The sequence below is a fragment of the Stegostoma tigrinum genome, chromosome 7 (assembly GCF_030684315.1).
Source record: "Stegostoma tigrinum isolate sSteTig4 chromosome 7, sSteTig4.hap1, whole genome shotgun sequence".
NCBI lineage: Eukaryota > Metazoa > Chordata > Chondrichthyes > Orectolobiformes > Stegostomatidae > Stegostoma > Stegostoma tigrinum.
The window spans coordinates 65881848-65903680 of NC_081360.1; the positions used below are offsets into that span (position 1 = coordinate 65881848).

The 21833-nt window shown below is 42.2% G+C and overlaps 1 protein-coding gene across 8 annotated transcripts in view; it reads right to left on the reverse strand.

Moving 5' to 3' along the window:
* Positions 1-21833, reverse strand: part of slc12a8 (solute carrier family 12 member 8) — a 155079-nt gene that overhangs the window by 26338 nt on the left and 106908 nt on the right. For all 8 annotated transcript variants that reach the window (XM_059647374.1, XM_048534977.2, XM_059647375.1 and 5 more), the window contains one exon: positions 4373-4460. In XM_059647374.1, the coding sequence (XP_059503357.1) occupies positions 4373-4460 (88 nt within the window). The remainder of the gene's footprint in view (positions 1-4372; positions 4461-21833) is intronic.

Here is a 21833-nt window from a genome sequence, read left to right on the forward strand (position 1 = left end):
GCCTGGTTAGAGTTCACTAGAGTGTCAAAACAAGAGGTAGCAAAGGCATGAATCAGGATTTCAGGAGCGTACAAGCTGACTGGGACCAAAATCGAACAATGTTATGGAGATAAAAATAAGCAGCCTTGCTGGTAGAGCAGGCACGTGATTGGAAGTTTAACTCATAATTTAAATGAACTCAAGGTTTCAAACCGCATGGCTCAACCTCAGGCAGTGATAGGAAAAGGCTTAGAGTCAGTTGCTGGGAAGCAAATTTTATATTGGGGCTGAGGACAATGGATTCGGTGATACCAATATTTAGCTGAAGGAAATTTCTGCTTACTTACTTCTTGGGTAATAAGCAATCTGTTGTTTCAGAAACTTTGGAGGAAATGAGTAGTAGTGGTGAGTACAGCTGTACGTTCAGTTTTTTTTTAATGTACCTGATTGGGATGTGTGTGCAGTAGCAAGACCAGCATTTGTTGACTATCCCTAAATGCCCTTGAGAAAGTGTTGGTGAGCCACTTTCTTGAATGAGCACAATTCATCTTGAATAGGTGCACTCAAGAATTCTTTAGGCATGGAATGCCAGGTTTATGACCCAGTGATACAAAAGGGCCAGCAATTTAATTCCAGGAAGGACAGTGTGTGATTTCGATGGAAACATCCAAACTGTGGCATTCCCAAACAAACTCTGCGGTTGGCCTTCTGGGTGGTAGTGGTCATAGATTTGGAAATGCTATTCGACATGGCTGGGTGAGTTGCTGCAGTCGCTTCTAACTGATACATGTTGCTGCTACTGCATACAGCTCATCGAGTAAGTGAAGGTTTAAGATACTTGACTGAGTGACACCAAAGTAATAAAATGTGAGGATGGATGAACACAGCAGGCCAAGCAGCATCTCAGGAGCACAAAAGCTGACGTTTCGGGCCTAGACCCTTCATCAGACCCTCTGATGAAGGGTCTAGGCCCGAAACGTCAGCTTTTGTGCTCCTGAGATGCTGCTTGGCCTGCTGTGTTCATCCAGCCTCACATTTTATTATCTTGGAATCTCCAGCATCTGCAGTTCCCATTATCTCTGACACCAAAGTAAGTTGCTTTGTCCTGGTTGGTGTCGATGTTCTTGAATGCTGCTTGAAGATAGGAGCAAGAATAGACTTCCCTCGATATTATTAATTTCCAGATTATCAATCAATCATTTTCTTGAACGTATTTCATGACTGATCTTCCACATTTGGAGCTTTACTCATTTAGGCAAATGGAAATCCTACCTTGTATCTTTCAGATTGTGGACTGATATTGGTGATTCTGGAGACCAGCTATTTATTGCATCAATTCCTGCCTCTGATCTGTTATTATAGGCGTAGTATTTACCTGCTTATGTGGATGTAGACACACAGATGCAGTGTTTTCAGTTGACTCTGTGAAGAGGTAGCATTTTAAAGTGTACTGCAAAAGAAGCCAGGGTGATGTGAAAAAATGTAAACAGTGAGTATTTGGAGTCTGGAATGCACCGCCTGGAAATGTGGTGGAGGCAGGTTCAATTGGGGTGATCAAAAATGTATTGGATGATTATTTGGATAGAAGTAGTGTGCAAGTGTATGAGGAAAAAGGCAGGAGATTGGTATTAGGTAATGACATTTTGAATAGCCGTGTAGGCGTGATGGGCCTCCTTCTGCAATTTTATGATTCGGAGATGTAGGTAAGAAATAGGAGGGAATTGTTTAAGTTAGGACTTAAACTTACTGTAACAGTATGGTACAGTCTGGAACAAAAAGAAATTGGTGGAAAAACTCATCAGGTTTAGCAGTATCTGGGGAGAGAAATCAGAGTTAACATTTCAGATCCAGTGACCCTTCCTCGGTGCCGGACTTAAAATACTAACTCTGATTTCTCTCCAGATGCTGCCAAACCTATTGGGCTTTTTCAGCAATTTCTCTTTTTGTTTCTGATTTCCAGCATTTGCAGTTCTTTCATTTTTGATTTCGTATCGTCTGGAATCCTCTTAGAAATTAGCAGAATGTAAAGAAGAAAAACCAGATTTGTATTTAAAACCCGATATTTTAGAATTCCCACAAAGAAGAAATAAGCCATTTGGTCCATGGAGTCTTCACTATCCCTCTTGAAGAGCATCCCACTCAGACACACTCACTCCATCTCTCTGCATGGGGATTTTTGCCACGCTAATCCACCTAACTTGTACATCCATGGTCACTACAGGGCAATTTTTAGCATGCCCCACTGGCTAACCTGCACATTACTGAGTGTGGGAGGAACACCACACAGACTTGGGGAGAAAACGCTAACTCCACACAGTTTGTCGCCCAAGACTGGAATCAAGCCTAGGTTCCTTTAGTTGTGAGGCAGCAGCGCAACTATTAAGTCACTGTGCTGCCCAGCAATATCCAGCTATTTTGACACATCAATCCTACAAAACCCTAATATGGTCCAGGAAAAAGTTCCAAATCCTCCAGATTCAGTTTAAATACATCAGTTTAGGTTTCGTTTGTCTTACTGGCCTAAAATATCAGCTAGGTCTCTGGGAGAACTCTGCTACCCTCTCTTTTAAAGTCATGGAATGACTTACTTCCATTTATAAGGATTGACTGGGCCTGAACTTAATGTCTCATCTGAAAGACAATATTTGCAACCATGCAACATGTGTTCAATATTAGTTAGGTGTACCCTCAACTTGCTGACTCAGACAGAATGATACTTCTGAACTAAGTCTTAGATCTACAAATGATCTTAGAGTCTGACAGCAAGGGAAGATGGGATCCTTAAACTTGATATACTGGAATTGAGCAGTTGATCGCAGACTGCATAATTACTTGGCATAGTTCAAAAGAATTACGTAAGAGAGCTGAGTTCTGCCAGAGGCTAGGAGGGAAGCAAGAATGTGTTGGTGACAGCAATGCGGACACCAAATTCAGCACAGGAATAAAGTATGAAAGATGGAAGGCAACAGTGGGAATGAACCAGGTTGCAGAAATAGGATACAGCTGCAATGAAGCTAGAAGTTATAGGTTGAATGGGTTTGCCTTTTCAGCTCAGTCCATTAGAAACAACAGAATAGATTAGTTTCACATAATATTAAAGTGGAAGTTCATTGATAAGAATTAATCCACAGAATTAAACGCTAAATTTAGGTTGACAAAAATAGCATTATTTATAAAAATGTCGAAAATGATATGCAGGTAAACTAATAAATTGGTCAACAGTCAAATGAATCGCTGCAGGATATGAAGCACTTTATTTAAGCAATTTTTATCATATGCAAGATCATTTACACATTTTAGACATGAATAAACAAACTGTGAATGAACAAAAGTAGAGGTTATTTAATACCTAAATACTACCAAAGCAATAAATGTTAAGGAATATTAGTTACTAAAATTGAATGTTCCTTATAGCAGATTAGCATTTGTTTTACCCTCAGGTCTACAGTTTTTTTTTTAAAAACTTCTTCAACGATTGTTATGATTTCTCACTGTCCATGACCTTACTCTCACCAAGCTCTGCTCATCCACCTAACTGGCCAGTGTGACTCCCAGATGAGGAATATCTCAAATTTTAAAATGCTCTTAAAATAATCCTTCTGTGTCTTGATTTCTCCTTAACCCTACAATTTCTTTCAAATCCAAGCACCTCCAAGATATATTTATATCCCTAATTTCAGCCTCTTGAGTATTTAGTATCCTGATTTTAAGAACTCCATGATTGAAGTCTTTGCCTTCAATTCTAAAGGAACTTAGCTCAGGAATTTCCTCTCAAGATCTCTCTGCAACTTTATCCAGCTTTCCTCCTTTAAGTTTCTCCTTAAACTCTACCTCTTTGACCAAACATTTGGTCTAATATTCTGACCCAATACTGCTTGTGGCTTGGTATCAAGTTTTGCCTTATAAGTTTTCTGCAAGGAGTCCACATTTTACAACATCAAATGCAAGTTGTTACTGCTTTAAAAGCTATAAAGATATAGTATGGACTTCACACGCATTTCTGCTGTTACATTAGGAAACTACCAACTAGATATTATGATACTAGAGACCGAAGGACACGGCAGAAGGAAGTTTGTGCCTGCCATGATTAAATATTTAGATCAAACCTGGTTCATTTTGTAGTGTACTAGCATGCTGAATTGAACCATTGAGAATACTAGGGAAATTGACACGAGACAAAATGCTGGACAGTCCACAAAATCATTTCATTCACACTGACATGAGCAGAGTAGCCAGTAATAGGTTAAAAAATTGCTTCACAGAATCTTGCATTAAGAATGTATTCAAATGCATGCATCAACAGGGCAAAAATTAGATTAATCAGTTATCGGGTTTCATATGAAAATTTTTGAAGCAGGAAACTTAGATTAAGTGAAACAACACAGATATTTACCTTTTCAGCTATCATGAAATCATATCTGAGTGCCTCCCTTGTACATACAGCTCCCAGCAAAAAAACAAATACTAAATACAGGAACCATCTGGAATGTAAAAATATGGTATACAAATTATTTATTTCACATTTCAACCACTTAATTAGTTTGTATTTATTAAGAGGCAAGTTCTAATAGAAAGTAATACCTAGCAGTTTAGCAGTACAGAACTTGAACATTGTGGACAAGGACACATTTTGTCAAAGCTTTTTGTATTTTTCATATCAGGATATTTCACAAGAATGCAAATTCAAAGGGAAAATTAAATTAAATTCATACTGTATGAGAGGAAAATGATGGCTGGTTGGCAAATGGGTCTTGAATGGCAGAGGTGTTGCCATGCAGAATGCATCAGTTAATGCAGATTGACAGTTAATAGCCAGGCTTTGATAAATTTTAAACCAGGCAGATTGACTCTTATTGGTCAGGTGATTGCCATGGGAAACGAACCAGCAGAAAAGTGTCATCTGTTTTGTTGAGTTGAAACCAATGCAGTGGTTTCAACTTTCTGTCTGCAAAGAACAGGACCCTATGCATTAATGTGCGTAGCTCCCAGAATCCAGCTACTGTGCAACACTGGGACCTGTCTGACAATCTTAAATTGGGTGTCAGCATAATTCTTTGAATTTTCAGGAAGTTTTATCCAATTGTAGAATCAAATCTAATGTTAGTCACTGTGTGGAGATTTTTTATAGCCACAGGTTGTTCAGGTACAGTTAATGTCTTGCTTGTTGTGAATTGTTGAAGGAGCACGTTGCTTGATACATCCCAAAGACAGCTAGATCATATGACCTACATACACGAATCACACCAACATTGAAATTCATATACAACATTACTCATTTGTGTAACAGGCGGTCTGTTTTGTTGGGCTTAACAGTAGCATCCTGTTCAGATAGGTTGCTACTGCATGATAAGAATGTGAACAAGCTAGCTTTGCCTTTTGCTCAAACTGTCAAAATACCTTACACTTCTGGGTTAATTTGAGATAGATTGGGCACTTCTCAGGACCAACAGTGACCATTTTACAGCCTTCCATCAGTTTACATGATATACAGCGAGAAAGGGTTTAAAATCAGGATAGCCACTATCCTGCAGGAAAGCTTTAACGTTTTCTGTTTCAGCATCAAGTTTGATCAGTGTACACATGGCTCTGACCCAATTTACAAGGTTTTAGAAAAAGCTAAGTGATCCACTTATATAATAAAATGTGAGGCTGGATGAACACAGCAGGCCAAGCAGCATCTCAGGAGCACAAAAGCTGACGTTTCGGGCCTAGACCCTTCATCTGATGAAGGGTCTAGGCCCGAAACGTCAGCTTTTGTGCTCCTGAGATGCTGCTTGGCCTGCTGTGTTCATCCAGCCTCACATTTTATTATCTTGGAATTCTCCAGCATCTGCAGTTCCCATTATCTCTGATCCACTTATATGTTGCTTCAACAGATGATCACACCAAAACCAGTATGCATTTTAAACACAACTGCATCATAAACTGACAAATAGAAGTAATTAGGCAATGCATTTAATGATGCCAATAAACACATAATAAATCTCTTTGACCACGTACTGATTGAAGAGGAGGGGTTTGTCTTTTCACATGATCCCAATTCTGGTGTGCCTTCACTCCACATCAAACAGAAAGAGATTTCTACTGAGTTTGAACTCCTCCTAGTATTCTCTCCACTAACTAGTGTTCAATGAAGACAACAAATCTTTGCCTAGCAATCTAGCACATGCACATTGCAATAGTCCAAATGACTCATCCAATTCTAACATGCAACGAGAATGTCTCGCAGATTATGATGTCTCAAAGCCAATATGAACTATTTACCAGTAAACCGAAAGGGACTGTTATCGTCATCCATGATTTGCATGACTAGATCAGCAAAAGTAACACTATTCTAAAACACAGGTCATAATTTATTTCCATTAGACTAGCTGCTCAGCAGACCAGACAGCCTTACTCAAAAGCAAATTCAAGGAAGGTTTTCTGGACTTGTGTGATATCACTGAACTGGTGGGTAGCATCTATGATAGGGTTTTTCCTCAGGTGTCAAGGTAGCTGTGTGTGTTCAGATTGCCCAAGGCACATAAAAGTGATGTCCCTTTATGTCCTATGTTATCTCTACACAACATGAATTAGCATATTGGTCAAGTGAATAGCTCTACACAACATGAATTAGCATATTGGTCAAGTGAATAGCTACAGCAAGCTTTGAGCAAGTTTTCCATTCACACAGTGAAAGATTGTTTCGCATCTGCAAAAACTACACAAGACTTGCGTTTTGATAGCAATGGAGTATCTTTGGTCTCAATTGGTTCAACTAGTGCATTCAGTTTCAGAGTTGGGAGGTCATTTTGCAGCTGTATCTTTCATAGGATGAGGGTGTCACTGGCCAGGCAGCATTTATTGCCCATCCCTAATTGCCCAGAGGGCAGTTAAGAGTCAACCACATTGCTGTGGGTCTGGAGTCACATGTCAGTGAGACCAGGAAAAGATGGCAGCTTTCTTCCCGAAAGGACATTAGTGAACCAGATGGGTTTTTCCAAGAATCAACAATGGATTCATGGTCATCATTAGACTATTAATTCCGGACATTTATTGAATTCAAATTCCACTATCTGTCATGGCAGGATTCGAACCCAGGTCCACAGAATGTTAATAAAATGTGAGGCTGGATGAACACAGCAGGCCAAGCAGCATCTCAGGAGCACAAAAGCTGACGTTTCGGGCCTAGACCCTTCATCAGAGAGGGGGATGGGGGGAGGGAACTGGAATGAATAGGGAGAGAGGGGGAGGCGGACCGAAGATGGAGAGCAAAGAAGATAGGTGGAGAGGGTGTAGGTGGGGAGGTAGGGAGGGGATAGGTCAGTCCAGGGAAGACGGACAGGTCAAGGAGGTGGGATGAGGTTAGTAGGTAGCTGGGGGTGCGGCTGGGGGTGGGAGGAAGGGATGGGTGAGAGGAAGAACCGGTTAGGGAGGCAGAGACAGGTTGGACTGGTTTTGGGATGCAGTGGGTGGGGGGGAAGAGCTGGGCTGGTTGTGTGGTGCAGTGGGGGGAGGGGATGCTTGGCCTGCTGTGTTCATCCAGCCTCACATTTTATTATCTTGGAATCTCCAGCATCTGCAGTTCCCATTATCTCATCCACAGAATGTTATCTGGATTTCTTGATTAACAGTCCAGCGATAACAACGTTAGGCCATTGCCTCTCCAACAGGACACTGATTTCCACTTTTGGAGTATTGCATACATTTCTAGTCTCCATCCTGTAGGAAGGATGTTGTGAAACTGGAAAGGGTTCAGAAAAGATTTATGAGGATGTTGTCAGGGTTGGAGGGTTTCAGCTATAGGGAGAGGCTGAATAGGCTGGGGCTATTTTCCCTGGAGCATCGGGGGCTGAGGGGTACTTTATAGAGGTTTATAAAATCATGAAGTGATGGATAGGGTAAATAGGCAATGTGCTTTCCCTTGGGTGGGGGAGTCCAAAATTAGACAGCATAAGTTTAAGGTGAGAGGGGAAAGATTTAGAAGGGGCCTAGACGCAACTTTTTCATTTAGAGGGTGGTGCACATATGGAATGCGCTGCCAGAGGAAGTGGTGAAGCTTGAGATGATTACGAAACTTAAGAGGCGGAAGGGTGAGAGAGTGGCAGAGGTTTGGCAGTGAGAGGGAGTTTTAGGGAATGCGAGAATCTGAGAGCTTTGAAGGTTAACAGCAAGGGATTGAGTTAGTGAGTAGGACAGACTAAGCCCAGTGGGTTGCTAATAAGAGGAAGAATGATTGAGCAGCATAGGCTCAATAAGAAAGACCTTTAGGGAGAGGGACATGTAGGGGCAGGGAGTTTCAAGAGCATCAGTTGTGAGGAAGAGGAAAGCAAAAAGTTAGCGTATCTGTTCTTCATTTTATGATGTGGCAACACAGAACTTGAGTATTGTTGAAAAAAAAATGTATTTTGTCAAATATTTTCATTATCTCCTGTCAAGACACTTGACAAGAAATGCCAACTTAAAGGGAAAACAATATTTTATGCTGTACGAGAGGAAAGTGTTGACTTGTTGACAAGTGGAATATGATTGGTAGAGATATTGTCATGAAGAGTGCTCTGATAGATGTCCCTTCTATATCCTATTTTATCTAAGACCAATTCTACACAATGTGAATTGACCAAATGGTCAGACAAATTGCTACAATCAATTTTGAGTACTTTTGCTACATATACAGGGAAGGTATTCTTGCTACTTGTGACGACCGTACAGGACTTGCATATTCACTGCACTGGATAGAGGGATGAGGTCTCCCCTCCTACAGGATCCACGATAAAGGGGTCACAACCTCAGGGCGCACATGGGGCCACTTCAAACTGAGATGAAGAGCACTTTCTCCACTTGGTGAACAGTGAGCCTGTGGGATTCTTGCCTCAGAAGAATGTGGAGGCTAAGTCATTGAATATATTTAAGAAATAAATATATAGATTTCATGAGGTTAATGTATCAAAAGGCATGAAGCAAGAGCGAGAGTATGGTGTCAAGACAGATGATCATCTATGATCACAGTGCATAGCAGAGTCTGCTCCTAATTTCAAGACAAATAACTTCAACAATATCCACGCTTTCCCAGATGTTTTAATGAAAGCCCCCAGCTGAGTCCTCAGTTCTTCAGCGGACAAAGAGGTGGAGGTATTCAACAACATCTTCAACATCTCCCTCCTACAAGCTGATGTCTCCACCTGCTTCAAGAAGACCACCATCATCCCCTTACTTAAGAAAGCACATGCAACATGCCTTAATGGCTACTGCCCAGTGGCTCTGACTTCAATAATCATGAAATGTTTCAAGAGGCTAGTCATGTCTTACATCAGCTCCAGTCTCCTAACCTGCCTCTATCTCCTACAATTTACTTCCTGATGTAACAGGTCCTCTGTGGATGCCATATCCCTAGACCGGCATTCATCCCTGGAACATCTGGACAACAGGGGCATCTACGTCAGACTCCTGCTCATTGACTACAGCTCCATCTTCAATACTATTATCCCCTCCAGAGTGATCTCAAAACTCTGTGACCTTGGTCTCAGCTCCACCCTCTGCATCTGGGTCCTTAGCTTTCTGACCCACTGACTGCAATCAGTTAAGATAGGTCACTGTACCTCCTCCAAAATAACACTCAGCACTGGATCCCCCAAGGATATGGTTCTTAGCCCACTGCTGTCCTCCCAGTGCACCAATGACTGCACTGCCAAATTCTGAATGAATGCCATTTAAAAGTTTGCTGATGACACCACTGTTGCAGGACGGACATCTAACAATAACAAGTCAAAATACAGAAGGGAGTTAGAGGCTTTGGTCATGTGCTGCAATGAGAACAACCTCTCTCTCAACACTGGCCAAATTAAGGAACTGATCATTGATTTCAGAAAGAAAGGAGAACACACCCCCCATCTACATCAACAAAACGGAGGTTGACAGAATAGAAAGTGTCAAGTTCCTCTGAATGACGATAACTGACAACCTGTCCTGGACTTCCCACATAGGTGTGACAGTGAAGAAGGCACAATAACACCTCTTCCTCCTCAGGTAGCTCAGGAAATTTGTCTTGTCCATAAGGACCCTCAACAACTTCTTCTGATGCACCATTGAAAGCATACCATCCCCGGGTGCATAGTGGCCTGGTATGGCAATTTTTCTGCCAGAACCATAAGAAACTACAGAAGACGGTGTTCACAGCCTTCCTTCCATGGACTCCATTTATATGGCTCACTGCCACGGAATGTCTGCCAACATCATCAAAGACCCATCGTACCCAAACAATAAACAGTATCGCCCTGGCCGCTATTAGATTGATAGATGGACTCTTTAGCCTCAAATAACGTTGATCTTGCTAATGTTGATCTCACCTAGCGCACACCCTATACAACGTAACCTGTATGCCTCTGTCTAAGTCTTTTTACATCGTCTGATCTGTATATCCTTGCTTAGTATGATCTGCCTGTCCTGCTCATAAACAAAGTTTTTCACTGTATTTCAGTACATGCAACAATAAATCAATTAATTATTTCAATTTTAAATATGATTTCATTTACTTTTTTAGGAGTTTTCCAAAGTAAAGTATTTCAAAGTTGAGTGTCACGTTTTACCACAGCTTTGACATTTGTTTTATTGGGGAATATCAAATCATTAACAATGCACTTTACAGGAATGCAACAGTGACATTAATGTGATGGTCTATTGTATCTAAATTAGACTACTTGGTTATTAAAGTCAGTAGAAAATGTATAGAATAAACCCAGTATTGTCATGAAACCTGAGGCAGTAATCTCCATCTGAACAGATGATTTTCAGATGTGCTTTGGATTTCTATGCCATCTATTCTGCAAAGTGAAATCTTTGACTCTGACATGGCTTCAAAATACCGTATGCTGAAACAAGTGATCACAAAAATATGTCAGCACGCAGTTTGTGGTGATGCCACTTTTACACATGTATCAATTTGTTAAACGGGCACAGTGAATCAACCACCAGTAAGGAACTAAAGATCAAGTACTGTTTTCTACCACTTTCTTAAAATCAGTTACACTTACAACTGAAAAATTACAACTAATTACTTGTGCAAGCTACCATATCAACAGCAATCCTCAGCTCTATACAAGGCATGTGGTCTCTTATTGCCCAAGGAGAAATAATTGCAATATATATGTATGAAGTAAGATTAGATTAGTACAAATGTTGCTGACCTTCAAGAATAAAGGCGTTCCTGCTCAGAATATCTCTGACAGGAAGACACACTGATTTTAATATCCTGTTTATTCTGGCAAGTTTGTGCTGGTGTGAATCCAGCACTGACTGCATACTGCAGTTCAGTGGACTCCATATCAATTCATATATTCCATTCAGTGTCGAGGTTTGGTTAAGAGACAAAAGGCATAATATACATAAATCTTTTCCCATCCACACCGATGTAACGTTAGGGCATCGTGAAGCATAAATAGCTTGCTCACACTAATGTTCCTCTTGCTTACTGACATTTGTTTTTGATTAATTTCTTTAATAATCTAAAAGCAGTCTTATGTTTAGAGATAATGGGAACTGCAGATGCTGGAGAATCCAAGATAATAAAGTGTGAAGCTGGATGAACACAGCAGGCCAAGCAGCATCTCAGGAGCACAAAAGCTGACGTTTCGGGCCTAGACCCTTCATCAGACAGGGGGATGGGGTGAGGGTTCTGGAATAACTAGGGAGAGAGGGGGAGGCGGACCGAAGATGGAGAGAAAAGAAGATAGGTGGAGAGGAGAGTATAGGTGGGCAGGTGGGGAGGGGATAGGTCAGTCCAGGGAAGACGGACAGGTCAAGGAGGTGGGATGAGGTTAGTAGGTAGGAAATGGGGGTGCGGCTTGGGGTGGGAGGAAGGGATGAGTGAGAGGAAGAACAGGTTAGGTAGGCCTCCCCCTCTCTCCCTATTTATTCCAGAACCCTCACCCCATCCCCCTCTCTGATGAACGGTCTAGGCCTTATATTTAGAGATCTGAGTTTTGACTGTAAGCCTTCAAAATTTCTGCTGAAGTTTGTTTGAATTTCTAGAAGTGTGTAATTTCTACTAGAAAATGTGTATTTTTATTTTGAATAAAAGATTGTACAATGTTGGGATGCAAGTGCAGATAATGATAGAGAGAATTCGGCTTTGTGGAGTGCACTGGAACAGGCAAGATGGCAGGCAAGCATGCAGAACTGAGCAAGAAACTATGCATCAGGCATCTGATCATACAAAAATTGAGAGTGATTAAGTCTGCATCAAAAGTCAAAACAATGGAAAGTCACCCGTTAGCAGTGGGAACCTCAATAACATGCGCAATAACACATAAATGAATTTCAATGACATTTAATCCTGCCTCCCAAGGTCAGAAATCACACAACACCAGGTTATAGTCCAACAGGTTTATTTGAAAACTCAAGCTTTCGGAACCTCAGTCCTTCTTCAGGCGTTAGTGAGAGAGACAGTATCAGACACAGAATTTTTTAGTAAAAGATCAAAGGTTCACACCATTGATGAGCGTGTGCTATATAAAAACCTAAGATGCTGTTAAATCTTTAATCAGTTAGAAGGTTTTAACTGATTCATATGCATATGTAAATCCCTGAATTCCTTTCAAGTCTCGGTCTTAAGAAAGCTAAAGGTTTTATTACTGTAAGGAAGAGGTGACATTTTAGGTCAGACAAATGCCTGTTAGGTGTGAGACCAAAAATGTCACCTAACATACATTGTCAGACTTAAAATGTCACCTCTTCTCTACACTGATAAAACCTTTAGTTCTCTCAGAACTGTGACTTGAAAGGAATTCAGGACCTTACATATATATGTTAATCGATTAAAGCCTTCTAACTGATTAAAGATTTAACAGCATCTTAGGTTTGTTTAGTACATCTTCATCAATGGTGTGAACCTGTGATCTTTTACTTATAAATCCTGTGAAACATGCTTCCTCTCTCACTAACACCTGAAGGAGGACTGAGGCTCCGAAAGCTTGTGTTTTCAAAGAAACCTGTTGGACTATAACCTGGTTAATAAAATGTGAGGCTGGACGAACACAGCAGGCCAAGCAGCATCTCAGGAGCACAAAAGCTGACGTTTCGGGCCTAGACCCTTCATCAGAGAGGGGGATGGGGGGAGGGAACTGGAATAAATAGGGAGAGAGGGGGAGGCGGACCGAAGATGGAGAGTAAAGAAGATAGGTGGAGAGAGTGTAGGTGGGGAGGTAGGGAGGGGATAGGTCAGTCCAGGGAAGACGGACAGGTCAAGGAGGTGGGATGAGGTTAGTAGGTAGCGGGGGGTGCGGCTTGGGGTGGGAGGAAGGGATGGGTGAGAGGAAGAACCGGTTAGGGAGGCAGAGACAGGTTGGACTGGTTTTGGGATGCAGTGGGTGGGGGGGGAAGAGCTGGGCTGGTTGTGTGGTGCAGTGGGGGGAGGGGACGAACTGGGCTGGTTGAGGGATGTAGTAGGGGAAGGGGAGATTTTGAAACTGGTGAAGTCCACATTGATACCATATGGCTGCAGGGTTCCCAGGCGGAATATGAGTTGCTGTTCCTGCAACCTTCGGGTGGCATCATTGTGGCAGTGCAGGAGGCCCATGATGGACATGTCATCAAGAGAATGGGAGGGGGAGTGGAAATGGTTTGCGACTGGGAGGTGCAGTTGTTTTTTACGAACTGAGCGGAGGTGTTCTGCAAAGCGGTCCCCAAGCCTCCGCTTGGTTTCCTATCCCCTCCCTACCTCCCCACCTACACTCTCTCCACCTATCTTCTTTACTCTCCATCTTCGGTCCGCCTCCCCCTCTCTCCCTATTTATTCCAGTTCCCTCCCCCCATCCCCCTCTCTGATGAAGGGTCTAGGCCCGAAACGTCAGCTTTTGTGCTCCTGAGATGCTGCTTGGCCTGCTGTGTTCGTCCAGCCTCACATTTTATTATCTTGGAATCTCCAGCATCTGCAGTTCCCATTATCTCTGGACTATAACCTGGTGTTGTGTGATTTCTGACCTTGTTCACCCCAGTCCAACACCAGCATCTCCACATCCTGCCTGAACAAGTTAGAGAAACTGACACATGCCTCAGTTCCTAGCCCAGTGAAACAGCATGACATATTTCTGAAGAAGGGTCTAGGCCCGAAACGTCAGCCTTTCTGCTCGGCTTGCCGTGTTCATCCAGCTCTGCACCTTGTTATCTCTGACATATATGTGTTTTCCTTGACTCAGTGAGAGGGATCTTTGCAACCTGATGAGACTGAGTCACAAGCATTGCTTTGAATTTAGAAACATTTTCTCTATGCAAAAACTTGCTGAGGTGACACTTTGACATGTAGAGCCTCGGACAGGAAATTTAGAACCCAAACGTGCTGGGTCTAAAATTTAAAGTATAGGTGACATCCACTCCATACTTCTTCATCCTCTTGAACTAGAAAGGATCTGCCAGCTAGCCTGAACATCTCAGATCTGTTGAATCTGTTAATGCCACAGAATCATTTTATGCAGTGGTGGGAGAATGTTTTGCATGGACTTTGGAATGCATATTTGTGCTGCAACAGAAATTCAAATATTGGAGATTTAAACTGCAGATCTTTCTTAATTTCTAATTCTAACACAGGACTGGCTATCCTTGATGTAGGAAGGCAGTCCCTACCCATCAGATGATTTCAGAGCTACCCCTGCCATATGATCCAGCAACTAGTTCGTATCACCAATGTTCCTGAGGTTTCCACCATGTAATTGTGTTAAGCTGATTGCCATGGATCCATGCCAGATTCCCAGTGATTTCCAGACTTTCTGCAGGTACCTTGATGGAATATCTGATGAAACTGATTCTAATGGTGTCTGAAATCAAAAAATGACTTTGAAAAGATGTACTGGCTTGCCAAACCAGAAATTCTTCATATCGAGCAAGTGCACTTGCCATCCTGAATGAAAAAGAATTACAGTTATCTGTGTTTGAAATCTGCATAAAAGATGATGTGTTTCAATCAACATAGTTATCAACAATATTTTTACTGCATTAACATTCTTTCTCGACCGATAAGTCAGTGTTAAAAGCCTTTTGGGGAAAAACATGGAGGCCTGGCAAACACCAAGAGCTCTGTCATGATGTACCAGTCTACCCCCTGTTTGATGTTGTAGCAGGGAGTAGTTACTATATACAGGCAGTCTTTCTCAGCAAGTCTGCAGATTCAGACTGCACTGTGCTCAGCATTCTGGAATCTGCTAACATTGCCTGCAATATTCAGGTGACTTTTCTGTGTGCAGTTTGCACATTCTCCCCGTGTCTGCATGGGTTTTCTCCCACAGTCCAAAATTGTGCAGGCTAGGTGGATTGGCCATGAGAAATTGCCTGTAGTATTCAGGGGTGTGTGGGTCTGGGTGGGATGCTTCAAGGGGTGGTGTGGACTTGTTGGGCCTAAGGGCCTGTTTCCACACTGTAGATTATCTAATCTAATCTATTCCATTAGGTTCCTACTAAAGTTTGAGGTTCCTAATGAGTTGGCAACATGGAGATCAAATTTGCTAAACGTGATTGATTTTGGTTCCCGGCAGGCAGAGAGACTGAAGCACTATCACATTATCTACAGCACACAAACCTAAGAGATTTAATTTTTATATTTACATTTTTGGCCTTCGAGAGGCACCTCCACGAACAGATTTGCAGTTTTAACCAGCGATGCAAGTGCATATGAAGTACTTAAGAACACATCGACAAAGATTCCGTTCAATACAGGCACTAGGTTACAAACTTGGAGAGCCACCAGGGTGGCTGCCTTTGCAAATATAATCTATTAGAGAATAAAATCACTTAATATCTGCAATGTAAACACTTACAATTTACTAGATTATTCTTTCCAGATTAATTCTACTTTAGCTTTATGAACACACATTATCCTACAAATTTCTGATTAGTGGAAGGCCAATAGACAGTTTCAGTTGCTTGAAAAAAGGTCACTACCAGCATCGAGCCATCCTATAGCAGCTTTTAGGAAGATAAGGCTGAATTTACAAAATTGTATTCATCGAATTAACAGCAATTCTAAAACCTATATCTGCATTGCACCAAAATATGTTGTATTTCAGTTTGTAATGCCCATTGCACAATGTCAAAGCATATTGAACGCATGCTCTGCTCTGTAACAAAATACAGTGATCATAAAGCCTGAAAATGAGCAGTGTGAACAAGGATAATATCCATGTAGGCGTGTCCCTCGTAGAAATGCTTGGAAACATAAATAAGTTATAACACAACAAACAATGTGTCAAATTCATCCAAACGTGGAGAATTCCCTTGTTATATAGGTGCTAAATAAATAATTGATTATTACGAAGTCAAATCCATCAGTCCAAAAGTAATTGCAGAAAGGTGTTTTTTTATTCATTAACATGAAGAAGGTGTCGCTGGCTAGGCAGCATTTGTTCCCCAGCCCCAATTGCCCAGAGGGTAGCTAAGAGTCAACCACATTGTTGTGGGTCTGGAGTCACATGTAGGCCAGACCAGGTAAGAATGGCAGTTTCCTTCCCCAAAGGACATTAGTGTACCAGGTGGGGTTTCCAATAATTGACAATAGATTCATGGTCATCATTAGATTCTTAATTCGATATTTTATTTAATTCAAATTCCATCATCTGCTGTCGCAGGATTCAAACCCAGGTCCCCAAAACATTATCTGGGTCTCTGAATTAACAGTCCACCGATAATACTACCAGGCCATCGCCTCCTCTATAATATATCAAACAAATTATATACTTTCAATTCAAGAATCACAACACTCTTTACTGCAAATTCACATCTAGTTTAGGCTGTTTTAAAGGGGCTACATTTTAAGCATTCAAAAAGCTCAACTTTCCAAGTTATGCCATTTGAATGCATATTCTCATGCAGCTAGAATTGACTTCAGTTCTCAAATAATCATGCTAATTGTATATAATTTGACCATAATCAGCCACCAGTTTCATGCACATGTCTAGGATGTGAGTGAAGGCTGTTAGCATGCTTTTTGCTTTGGTGTGCTAGTTTGTATCTCATTTCAGCATAAACTGCTGTCTGACAGCAATGCAACAAAGACAACCAAATGTATAAGTTTTCCCCTTGTCAGTACACAGCCTCTCCAGTGCCAAGTCCTCAGCTATGCCTCCAAATAGCAACACATGGAAGCTGGCCCCTCATAATCCCAGACTAAATCTTCAGAGGATCAGATCCCACCCTTGCAGCATGTAGGCCCACCAGAACCTGGACACCTCGAGCACTCATGAATCAAACCACTCTTTCCAGTTATAGACAAAGATTTCCTCTGCCAAACAGAGTTGAAGACTATAGGACAATATGATATAGACACAGAACCAGTTAATTCAGCCCACTGGGCCTGCTCTGCAGAGTAAAACCCTGACAAAAAAATGAGGTGGAGCTCAATTACAATTTGATATCTGTAATTAATTTCTGGCAACTCCTGAAATAAATTTAGCACCATATGTAGTGCTTAGCACTCCCCTGAACTCAACCAGGGAAGGCAAGATTTTGCTCAGGATATCATGGATGTGTCATGGATAGGAAGCTCCAAATTCACTGCAGGGTGTAAGACAACAGGGGAGAAAGCTACAAGTGATATGTCAATCTCTACTGACATGGAGAACAGGGCTATCTCTGGTGGTGGGAATGTTGCACTGCTCACCAGTCACTTCAAATCAGGCAGTTCCCAGCATCAGCAGGATCACATCATTGTCAAATATCACTCTGAACAGCATTCTCACTGCACAAAACTATCATAGCACTGGCTGTGATACGGATCAATCCCTACTATGTACCAGGGTGTGGATATAGCCTTGAAACTGTTTCATTCAAAGCAGAAACATCATAACTCTAATACCAACATCAGACATGTTGCCTCACCCGACAGTCAGAGAGGCAGCAGGCCTATGTGGGAACAGCCCAGAACAGAAGTCTACAATTAGGGAGGGCGGCTTAAGGCCTTTATTTAAATGTAAATTAGAGCTTTCACTCTCTTTCACAACACGAGCAGCTGCTAGGAATAAGTACTGCCCAGTTTGTAAAACAAGAGCAACAGTGCAAAAAGTCTAATGCTAGCTAGTTGGTGAGTACCCAGTAAAACTGTTTGCAAAGAGCTAGATTCATTGGACCTGACAGCTGAGGAAATTTACTTTACGTTTTTTATTTATTTATTCATTGTGTGGGATGTAGGCATCGCTGGCTGGCCAACATTTATTGCCCGTCCTCTATTGCCCTTGATAAAGAGGTAGTGAGCTGCCTTCTTGAAACACTGCAGTCCACCTGCTGTGGGTTGACCCACAATGCTATTAGGGAAGGAATTCCAGGATGTTGACACAGTGATAGTGAAAGAACAGCGATATATTTACAAGTCGGGATGGTGATTGGCTTGTGGGGGGGGGGGGGGGGGGGGGGGAGACTTGAAGGTGGTGGTGTTCCCATGTATGTGCTGACCTTGTCCTTCTGGTTGGAAGTGGTCACATGGTCTGATTTGAATTGCCATCCGCATTGCTGGGGACTACTGGAAGAGGCCAAGAAAGTAATCCACTTGGCACTCCTGGCTGAAGATTGCTGTGAGATCTCTGACTTTATCTTTTGCACTGATGTGCTGGGGTTTTCCATCATCTGAGATGGGGATATTTGTGGAGTCTTCTTCTCCCACGAGCTGTTTCATTATCCACCACCATTCACAACTGAATGTGGCAGGACTGCAGAGCTTAGGTCTGATCCATTGGTTATTGGATCGCTTAGCTCTATCCTTTTGCTACTATCTATCATTTGCTACTTATATTGTTTGGTATGCAAGTAGTCATGTCTGGTGTCTCCACTAGGTTGACAAATCATCTTTAGGTATGCCTGGTGTTGCTTCTGGCATGCCCTCCTGTCCTCTCCATTGAACCACGGTTGATCCCCTAGCTTGGTGGGAATGGTTGAGTGGGGGATATGCTAGGCCATGAGGTTACAGATTGTGCTTGAGTAGAGTTCTGCAGCTGTTGATGGTCCCCAGTGCCGCATGGATGCCCAGCCTTTTGTTGGTATATCTGTTCAAAGTCTGTCCCATTTAGCATGGTGACAGTGCCACACAACACAATAGAGGTTATTCTCAGTGTGAAGGTGGGACTTCATCTCCACAAAGACTGTGCGGTGGTTGCTCTTACCAACACTGTCATAGACAGATGCATCTGCAGCTGGCAGATTAGTAAGGGTGAGGTCAAGTATGTTTTTCCCTCTTGTTGGTTCCGTCAGCACCTGTCACAGACCCAGTCGAGCAACTATATCCTTTAGGACACAACCAGCTCAATCAGTAGTACTGCTGCTGAACCACTCTTTGTGGTGGAGATTGAAATCCGCCACCCAGAGTACATTTTGCGCCCTTGCTATCCTTAGTGCTTCCTCCAACTGTTGTTCAACACGGAGGAGTACTGATTAATTAGATAAGGGAAAATGGTGCATGGTAATCAGCAGGAGGTTTCCTTGCCCCATGTTTAACCTGAAGCTACAAGATTTCAAGTGATCCAGAGTGAATGTTGAAGACTTTCAGAGCAACTCCCTCCTGACTGTATACAATTGTTCTGCCATCTCTGCTGGGTCTGCCCTGCCAGTGGGACAGGGCATATTCAGGGATGGTGATGGCAATGTCTGGGATATTGTCTGTCAGGTATGATTCCATGAGTAGGAGTATGTCAGGCTCTCGCTTGACTAGGAGCAAAATCAGAAGTTGCTGGAAAAGCTCAGAAGTCTGGCAGCATCTGTGAACAGAAATGAGTGTTAACGCTTCAGGTTCAGTGATCCTTCCTCAGAACAAGACCTGAAATGTTAACTCTGTTTTTTCCTTCATTGATGCTGCCAGACCTGCTGAGCTTTTCCAGCAACATTTGTTTCTGTTCCAGGTTTACAGCATCTGCAATTCTTTTGGTTTTTATGTTGCTTGGCTTGTCTATAAGACAGCTCTCTTAACTTTGGTACTAACTCCCTGGTATTAGTGAGGAGGACTTTGCAGGATCAACAGGGCTATTCTGTTTTTTTTTTCTGGAGCCTTTGTCAATGCCTGGTGATCATCTGGTTTCATTTCTTTGAGGCTCTGTCACGATTGGTGCAGCTGAATGGCTTGCAAGGTCATTATAGAGGGCAAATGAGAGTAAACCACATTGCTGTGCGTCTGGTGTCACAGGTAGGCCAGACCAGGTAAGGACGGCAATGGACTCATGTCAAACAGATGGCTTTTTGGCTTTTTCAGACAATTGGCAATGGTTTCATAGGCATCAGTAAATTCTTAATTCCAGATTTTTTTAATATATTGAGTTCAAATTCCACTATCTGCCCTGGTGGGAACCTGTGTCACCAGAACATTATCTAGGTCTTTGGATTAATAGACTGGCGATAATACCACTAGGCCATCACCCTCCTGCATTTAGTCTCCAGTTTAAAGTAAACCGTTTAAAAGTAAGATTAAGGCATGGCAGGACAGCCTGGTTATGTGGAAATCCATCCTGTGTCATGTGGGAACTCGTGGTCACTTTGCCTAGATGGCAGATGTGCAGGAAATATCCCCAGCTACAAAAATATCTGTTTTATATTTTGAAACAGAGAAGAGATTAAGTCAGAGATAGTAGGAAATGCAGATGCTGGAGAATCTGAGATAACACAATGTAGAGCTGGACAAACACGACAGATCAAGCAGCATCAGAGGAGCAGGAAAGCTGACGTTTCAGGCCTAGACCCTTCCTCAGAAAAGTTTCCTGAAGAAGGGTCTATGCCTGAAACATTAGCTTTTCTACTCCTCTGATGCTGCTTGGCCTGCTGTGTTCATCCAGCTCTACTCCAATATATAAGAGGATAAGTCACATTGGTATATCCATGAAGCCCAGAATGACACACAAGGATGTTTAATAAAGTCGTTACAGGTATATTAAACGTATGTAGGAAGAAAGGAGATGGGTGATCCCTACTCATTGGCGTGAGTATGTGAGCATGTCCGCATGTCCATGTGTGTTTGTGGAGTGGTGGGGCTGGTTAGGAAAGCAGGCAAGCGTTTTTTTGGCCATTGTCATGATTACAGAACTGAGTACTGGTTCACAGTCGGAAAACAAAGAATAGGGGATAAATTAGTCATTCTCAAGTTGACAGGCTGCAAGCAGCAGGGTGCTGCAAGGATCACTTCAAAGAAGAGTCATACTGTACACAAAATAATAGCTGTTTCTATCTCCCCAGATACTGCTAAGCCTGATGAGTTTCACCAGCATTCCCTGTGTTTGTTTCAGACTTACAATACTGCAGACACTGGATTAGTATTCCAGTTATTAGCTTGGTAAACCCTCTCTGAACTGCTCCAAATGCAGTTACACCCTTCCTTAAATAAAGAGACCAATACTAAAAGTAGAGTCACAGGTAAGGCATTTGGTACGCTTGCCTTTCTTGGTCAGTGCATTGATCATAGTTGTTGGGAGGTCATGTTGTGATTGTACAGGATATCAATTAGACTGCTGGAACACTGCACGCAATCCTGGTCTCCCTGCTATATGAAGAAAGTTGTGAAACTTGAAAGGGTGCAGAAAATATTTACAAAAATGTTGCCAGGTTTGAGGTTTTGTGCTAAAGGGAGAGTTTGAATAAGCTTAGGCTATGTTCCCCGGAGCATCGGAGACTGAGGGGGTGACATTATAGAAGTTTATAAAACCATGAGGGGCATGGATAGAGTGAATAGCCAAGGTCTTTTCCCCAAGGGTAGGAGAGTCCAAAATTAGAGGGTGTAGGTTTAAGGTAACAGAAAAAAGCTTTAGAAGGTCCCTAAGAGACAACTTTTTCACATGAAGGGGATGTGTGTATGGAACAAGCTGCCAGAGGAAGTGATAGAGGCGGGTAAAATTAGAACATTTAAAAGGCATTTGGATTGGTACACG